The sequence below is a fragment of the Manacus vitellinus genome, unplaced genomic scaffold (genome assembly GCF_001715985.3).
Source record: "Manacus vitellinus isolate BGI_N305 unplaced genomic scaffold, ASM171598v3 scaffold_44_pilon, whole genome shotgun sequence".
In the NCBI taxonomy this organism is placed as follows: Eukaryota; Metazoa; Chordata; class Aves; order Passeriformes; family Pipridae; genus Manacus; species Manacus vitellinus.
In genome coordinates, this window is record NW_021940565.1 from 1,068,214 (window position 1) to 1,076,560 (window position 8,347).

At 45.4% G+C, this 8,347-nt stretch overlaps 1 protein-coding gene across 1 annotated transcript; it reads left to right on the top strand.

Annotated features, from left to right (window-relative positions):
- The first annotated feature begins 1,012 nt into the window (after positions 1-1,012).
- Positions 1,013-8,324, top strand: TDRD5 (tudor domain containing 5). Its single transcript, XM_029962265.1, is given in 8 exon segments — positions 1,013-1,127; positions 1,944-2,164; positions 2,844-3,050; positions 4,064-4,130; positions 4,837-5,037; positions 7,208-7,369; positions 7,850-7,987; positions 7,989-8,324. Coding segments are annotated over 8 exon segments (1,284 nt in total). The 5' UTR covers position 1,013; the 3' UTR covers positions 8,163-8,324.
- Positions 8,325-8,347: the final 23 nt, after the last annotated feature.

An 8,347-nucleotide genomic window follows, 5' to 3' on the forward strand; every position in this document is an offset into this window, starting at 1 on the left:
CAGGACTTGGACAAGGCCTTCCTCAAATGCTTTGGCCGGGCGTTCCCGTACAGGCAGCACGGATTTTCTTCTGTGCTTGAAGCCCTCAGGAGCGTGTCTGATTTCATTGTGGTTGAGCAGACAGAGGCAGGTTCTTTGCTGGTCCTGAGACAGTACCTGGCAAATGAGGCAGAGCAGGAAGAGGTGCCTCAAGGTGAGGCACAGGACGAAGAGATGCTGCGAGGTGAGGGGGTTTTTTTGGCTAAAAGCACGTAGTAGCTCTTACAAGCTCTGTAGCCAAGCAACTACGTTTCAGGTGGCTCTTGCTGTATTTCTAGTTGCTGTAGTAGTCCAGGTTCCCCCAGGTTTTAGCACAGAAGGGCTGCTGCAGAAGCAGCTGTCACAAGGCAGTTGTCTTGGTAGCTGAGTCTAACTGGAATTTTTCAATGTGTTGCCACTGTTTTTTGATGTGAGGGTAAAGGAAGAGATGTTTAACCCTTTCAGAGAATGAACCTTCTGAGTGTGTGTATGTGTAGGACTGGAATTTCTAGTCATTCCATGCAGTAGGTAACAAAACTAGAAGGATCTTCTGAACGTCTGCTCTGTGGGCTGCTGAAGCCTTTCTGATATTCTTTTTGAGACAACAGTAGCCTGAAAGGCACAGCTGCAGTGTTCCACAAGAGAGACAAGACTGCAGATACCTTAAGTGTTCTCATAAAACCTACAGTAGAGGGTGGAAAAATCACATAAGAGTTACTGACAAATTCATGGCTTTTCGGGGGGAAAATTAATTCTGGCATCATTCTAGCAATGGATTTTAGCACTTGGCATGCTTTTAAGAGCAAGCAGTTGTTTTGGTTTGTTTCAGCTTATTAATACAGTGAATCCTCAGGAATGTAGTGGCTGTGAATGCTACAAGAAGTGAGGAAAACACCACCAGTGTTTTCAGATGTTTTCTCTTTCTGCTTAATATGCTACACTGCATCAGTCCAATCAGTAAGAATAACAGCCAAAATGTCATCTTTGCAGCTGAGATGCCTCCTTTGGAACCCGTCTGTGAGACAGATAACTTCCACCAGGCAGCACTTCATCAGAAGTGGGAGCCAGTGGAAACAGAAGCAGTAGATTTGGGTGATCACCTCAAACAAGTAAGTGATGGACAAGTGATCTGTAGATTTTTCATGTCTTATTCAAGTGGGTGATAACTCTTTTTACTGTCTTTGTTGAGTTTGCATTGTTGATGCACTGTTTCCATCTACACTAGTTCAAAGGAAATAATGTTTTCAGCAGTAAGAATAACACAAAACTGACAGCTGTGCTAATTGACAGCTGTGCTAACAGCTCACTCATACAAATCTGTTTGGAGTAAGAAGAACAAAGCTTGGATATTTTGTTTGGTTTTGTCCTTGGGAAATAGCTCTAGTGTGAAAGTGGGATGCATTTATGTCTTCTGTCACTTCTGAGTAATTTTCAGATAGTTTTCCTCATTCAGTCATGTACTTTTTTGTGGTCACAGAACATAGAAATAACATCTTTTCAGTAAAATCTAGCAAAGAGGTGGGTTTAATTTGGTTTGGGTTTTGGTTTTTTGGTTTGTTCGTGGGGATTTTTGTTTTGTTGTGCTTTGCTTTTTTAGCAACAGCCATTTACTACTTTTATCTAAATATGTGACGTGACTTCAATTCATCTCCTTTATTCCTTGTAGGAATATGAGCAAGGTATTTTTGTTGTACCCCTCTTTACACTGGAGGGAAGGAAGAGAGAGAGTGTGAAAATGAATGCTTCTGTCACAGGGAAAGTTTGGATCTAGGTTTGTGCAATTTGTTGGGATTCTCTGATATTCAGTAATTCACAGGTCCCTGGGAAAACAGAACTACCCTTTTTAACTTACTGGAAAGGCCAGTTGTGTGTGATCAGTGTGTGACGAGACATCTGAGTGCCACCTTCCTCTTATCCCTTTGTAGCCTCAAGATTGTCAGCAGCTGCTACCAAACAAGCTGGCACTGAGTGAAGAAATCCTCCCAGATGCTGTTCAGGACAGAAGCCTTTGCAGTTTACCACCTCTGAAGAGAAGGTCCTTGGTGGGAGTTGTCGTGGAATTCGTCGTCTCTCCTACCCAGTTCTACATCCACATCTGTGGCAGGGAAACATCCCACAAACTGCAGGATCTGATGTTTGAGATGAGGTGGGAGCATGTTGTGCCAATGCAGTGCTGCTGCCTGTGGTGTGTGTGTTTGTGTCGAGGGAAGAGGGCACCAGCTGTTGAGGATGGTCAGTGCTGGCTTCATTACTTGGTAATTGGATGCAGGTGCTGTACTGAAACCCCTACTCATCGTGCTTAGCCATTCCTCTTAACTAACAAGCAGTGAGTGTGTTCAACAGCAAAATAGTCTTAGGCTGTTCTGGACTTCAAAAACCTGGAAAGATTATGGAGAGGATCTTAAAGGGTTCCTTTGCCTTGTGCTACTGTTGCTAATGTGCTCAGTTAAAGCTTTTATTTCCATTTCTAACGCTTTGAGCCAGTGCTCCGGAACTTGGTTCATAAGAAACAATGACATGTAAAGGTAATGTTAAAAAATTAATGGTTAGAATAATGGTATTTAGCCTCTGATTAATCCCCATTAATTAACTTTTTGTCGGACCCCAGGCATATCATTCAAATGTTAAAAGTTTGGGGTTGAATTTTTTTGTTGCCATTGCAGTTCAAGTGTGGGAGAACAGAGATATATAAAGGATCTGTTGAAGCAACTCCTGAAAATTCATGTCATGGGGACTTTGAAAAATCAGGATTCTTTTGATGCCCCGTGTGCTTGTTCATGTCCTGCAACCTACTAAGCAGAGTTTCTCCCTATGATCTTTTACAGACACCTTTACTCACATAAACTGGTCTCTGATAAATACATCATGCCTGACTCTGCAGTACGGCCTGGACAGCTCTGCTGTGTGATGGTCTCTAAATGGTGGTACCGTGTTATCATCCATCGTGTGATCAGTGACCAAGAAGTGGAGGTGTTCTATGCAGATTATGGACACCTCCAAATTGTCCAAAAGTCTTGGCTGAGATTCCTCAAGTAAGTACATTGCACGTGGGCGGCAGAACAGCTGAGGTTGGATTAGACTTCTGGAAAGCATCCTGTCCAAGCTTCCTGCTCAAGTGGAGCCGTCTGGAATAGACTGCCCAGGCCTTGTCAGGATGGTTTCTGAATGTTTCCAAGGTTGGAGACTTCATGACCTCTTTGGGCAACCTGTTCCAGTGCTTGCTCACTTTCATGGTAAAAATGCCACTTTCCAGACAGCTAGCCCCAGGTGTGTGCTGGTGTGTGGTGGTGTTCCTCTCCAAGTGCAGGACTTTGTGAGGTTCCTGTCTGCCCATTTCTATCCTGTCGAGATCCATCTGGATGGCAGCCTGACCCTCTGGGGTATCAGCCACTCCTGCCAGTTTTGTATCATCAGCAGACTGAGGGTAGACTTGCCCAGGTCAATAATGAAGACGCTGAGCAATGCTGGACCCAGCATTGACCTCTGGGGTACACTGCTAAATCCTTTCCTGTTTCTGCCTTCACTCCTCAGTCTGTCCTCTTGCTGCTTTCTTTCACCTTGGGACAACTTCCCTAATCCCCCTTCCTGTGTTCCCTGAATGGATATAAACATTCTCCTGAAGGGACATCAGTCCAAGTGGGACACGTTTGTGGTGCCAGAGGTACTTGTTCTCTGCAGTTCAGCACGTTTTCCATATTTGCATCTTCCCCCTCATTTGTGTTTCTTCCTGCCTGGCTGTTGGCATTCTTTGGTTCAAAAGTCATGGCTCTCTGTCTCTAGCTTTGTCTCCACAAGGAGTTCTGATGGGAATGTGCTTGGGCCAGGGAATGTGTAAGGTAGCAGCTGTTACTGCTGTTTCTGCTCTGCCCATTCTCTGGATATGGAGTGTTTTCCAAAGCTGCTGTTAGGTTTTAGTCATAAGCACACAGTCTAGTGTATGCCTCTCTATTCCTAAGCTGATATTAAAACCCAGAAGAGGAGAGAGTTCTGCTCTGCTGCTGATTTTTCCCTATTTTTGCAGTAATGGTTTTGCTTTGTATTGTAGGTGGCAGTACTTGAAGCTCCCTGCTCAGGCCATCCCGTGTTCCTTGGCGTGGGTAAAACCTGTGGAGGTACATGTTCACATGCAGTTTTGTTTATTGACATATATACAAGAGTTACCAAATAGAAGTTGTCTGTTTTAAAAAACAGACAAAAAGTTGTCTCTGTTTTAAAAAACTCTTCAGTGACAGAGCTTTAAGTGGAGTCAGCACAGCCAAAGAGTTACAGAGGTCATAAAGTTCCTCTGTGGTGGGAAACCTCTTGGTCAAGAAGCAGAAGTACAATCTCTGAAGGAAAGCATGTGAGCAGAGTTGCTGCCTCTGTGTGTTTTAAAGATGCTACTTTTAAAAAGTTGTTTCCTCTGGGTTTTGAGAGTTAATCACGATTTTCATTGCAGTGAGGCTTAACAGCTTCTTAATAACTTCTGATACTTCTGACAACTGTAAAATCTCATGATTCCAAGAATTGGACAAAATAAACACCAAACAACTGTATTTTAGGCAGTTTTGATAAAATCACTGGTGAATGCCGTTGGACTGTGTTTGGAAGTGGGTATTTAAGGTAAAAGGGCAATCCCAGTGTACCCAGCATTGCAGGCTTTGGGAGTAGTTTGGTTTAGTTCTGTGCTGGGAAGCTGGTCTGCCTGACTTTCCTGTATTTGTCACTGGCCTGGCCTGGCTCAGTTGCCTTTTGACAAGTGCCCTCCACCAGGAAAAGTCTCAGGTGGTGGACATTGGCCTGTTTATAGTAACTTCATGTCCTTGTTTTCTCCTTCAGGGTACGTGGTCTCCTGCAGCAACTCTCCTGTTCAAGAATCTCTGTGGCTTCAAGGAGCTTGTGGGCATTGTGGATGAATATGTGGATGGCATTCTGCACCTCTTCCTCTGTGACACATCCACCAAGGAGGATGTCTACTTCCACTCTGTCTTGAGGGATATGGGATATGCTGATGTCTGTGGAGAGAACATTCCTTCCCAGGTCAGGAGGGAGGCATGTGCTGCTCAAAGAAAGGGCAAGGAAAGGACCCTTGTAATGGGAAGATCTTTACCTTGAAGCAAGTAGTTTTGTGAAGAGCAAAACTGGTATTCCCTGCTTTCCTGTAGCTTACCATTTGTGGCTGCAACCCACAGTGTGTGTCTCTCTATGGTGAGAGCTTGCTTTTTGGTTAAGGTGGAATCTGATGATACAGCAGAGATGTTCTGGTTTAGCAGAACAGATTGTTTCCACTGCCTTCTGGCAGTGGATTAGAAGTTGATTAGCTTGGTAGTGTTGCAGATTCAGCTGACACACATCTTGTAGAGATAACAGGGAAAAGTAAAATCACTGCAGGTGTTCTGAGCATAAGGCCAAACTGAGATGGAATTGAGAGGTTGTTAAGAGATGTGTTAATTGATTCATCCAGTCAATTAATGAGAGCTCAAGTTCATTAGATTATATTGTATGACTTAAAGTAGTGCTACATCGTGAGCAGTTGAGTGAGGAACACTCCCATCTTCAAAAGGGGCAAGAAGGAGGACCCAGGAAACTCCTGGCTAATGAGCCTCACCCCCATCCCTGGAGAGGTGATGGACCAGGGCATTCTGGAGGTCATCACCAAGCAGGTAGAAGAAAAGGTCACCAGGAAATGTGTGTTAGGTGAATGGGCAGTGATGTGGATCAACAACTGGCTGAATGGCAGAGCTCTGAGGGTCATGATCAGCAGAGTAGAATCCAGTTGGAGGCCTGGAGTCAGTGGCATTCCCCAGGGATCAACAGTGGGTTCCAGTCTTATCTTTATCAATGACCTGGAAGAAGGGATAGAATGTACCTTCAGCAAGTTTGCTGATGATACAAAAGTGGAGGAGTAGGTGATACACCTGAAGGCTGTGCTCCCATTCAGGGGGACCTTGACAGGCTGGAGAACTGGGCAGAGAGAAACCTAATGAGGTTCAGTAAGGGCAGTTGTAGGGTCCTGCACCTGGGGGGGGAATAACCCCAATACCAGGTTGGGGGCTGACCTGGAGAGCAGCGCTGTGGAGAAGGACCAGGGAGTGTTGGTGGATGACAAGCTGTCCATGAGCCAGCAGTGTGCCCTGGGGCCAGGAGGGTCAATGGGATCTTGGGGTGAATTGGGAAGAATGTGGCCAGCAGGTCAAGGGAGGTGGTCCTGCCCCTCTACTCAGCCTTAGTGAGGCCACATCTGCAGTGCTGTGTCCAGTTCTGGGCAGGTTCCAAGAAGATGGTGCCAGACAGTTTAGTGGTGCCCGGGAACAGGACGAGGAGTAATGGCCATAAACTAAAACACAAGAAGTTCTACCTCAGCATAAGGAAGAACTTCATGTTGAGGGTGGCAGAGCACTGGAACAGGCTGCCCAGGGAGGTGGTGAAATCTCCCTCTCTGGAGACATTCCAAACGCACCTGGATGCGTTCCTGTCACCTGTTCCAGGTGACCCTGCTTTGGCAGGACTGGATGATCTCCAGAGGTCCTTTCCAACCCTGATAATTCTGTGATACTTAAATTATTTTGGCCTGCCGTGCTGTGAGCACTGGAGATTGGTTATGCCATTAGCAAACTGAGCTATGGAGATTGTCTTGCTTTAAAAACTCTTACTTTGCCAGTGAAAGGTACCGTGTTGGGCAGTGTGACCGTGGTAGATTGCCTGCTGTGCCTCAGACAGACATTCCAGTTGTAAGCCAGTGCAGAGGGCATTTGTGCTTTAGGCTCCTCTGTGTCACCATCTGCCTGTGTCAGCTCAGTTTCAGTAAGAACTCTGTGGATGATGAAAACCCTTGGAAAGGTACTGCCATGATTTTATATCTCAGCAGAAAACTGGGCCTTACAGCCTGGAGTGCTTCTCTCTGTTGCTTCCTTCAGTAGATGCAGAATGCATGTTTTGGCAGGATTAGATCCTGTCATCATATTTTTTTCCACGTGTAGGTCCACTTCTGAAGGGGAGAGGGGCATTGCTGAGAAATTTTGCTGCTGGCAGGAGGGGAGTTGATTTTCCTAGGAAGGCCATTTCTGCAAGAATTTTGAGCTCACTTGGGGGTGTTGTGCTTCTCCATAAAACCTACTAGAGGTTTGCTGAATCGAATCCTTTTTATTCTTTGTGGTGGTTACAACATGGGCTTTTCTCCTGTCCTGGTGTGTTTTTTATTTGTTCCTAGGAATTCAAGGAACTGAATCCTTTGGCCTTGTATGTTCAGCCCAGTGGAGAGCAGGAGAATGCTGAACTGGTGAAGCCAGACCTTTGCTTGCAGCAGGAATCTCTGGTTGCAGATAGTGAAACAACATCCTCAAAGCTGGATGGGGCTGAGCTGTGTGGCCAGGTGAGAGTTGGCTGTGGCACAGCTATTGTTCCATGAAATCAGCTCCATGTGGCTGAGAGGTGGGTGACCATCCCTGAAATGTAAGTTTAATTTGAATTCTTAACCAAAAATGCAGAGGGGCTTCCTCTGACTCAGTTCCTGCTTCCTTGCAGAAACTCCCTCTGTCATTGCCACCACTGGTTCTGCGTGGGGCTGCTGAGAGATGAGCCAGCTGTTGATTTCTTTCCTAAGACATGATGCTTTGTATCTTGTAATCTATCCCTCTTTTCAGCTTGCTGTGCAGGAATAGCTGCCCTTTGGCCAAGGGAACTAGGGGTTTGTTGTTGTGTAGTTTTGTTGTTGTGGTTTTTTAATCATCCAGTTGCTGACATTCCAGTTCTTTGTAAATTTTTAGAGATAATAAAGATCAGGGCAGCTAATGAACTGATTGTGCACTAATTGCACCCTCTCTTGATTTTTTTTTTTAATGTACATTTGCAGACACCTCATTCTCTTGGAGAGTCCTCTGTGCCTGCTGTCTTAGTCAAGTCAGTGGAAGATCTTTATACCTCCTTTATTTACTCCAAGCAACCAGCAGAAATGAGGCAAGATGACCCTGATCAGATAGAAAGATTTTTGAAGCAAGGCCCAACTTTCTGAAGCTGTACATCCTGCTGTTCTGCTCATGGCAGTGCCATTCGTGCTGGACACCCCTAACAGTATGGGTAGATTTGTCAGTCAGAGTTCACACAGCAGGAAGCTGAGCAGTCTGTTACCATGCCATGAGTTTTGCAGCCCCTGTTGGGTATCCTAGGGCTGGTGCTGCTGGAACAGATGGACATGTTGGTGTTTCTGTGGGCTGGAGGTGCCACGGTAATAAATGGCTGGATGCAGCGCATCGGTTTGGCCTTTGTGCAGCAAAATGGATTTCTAATTGTTTAATGGGAAGAAATGAATTGAGGGTTAGTTCTTTCATTGCTGGTTTTTGTTGTCTTTTCT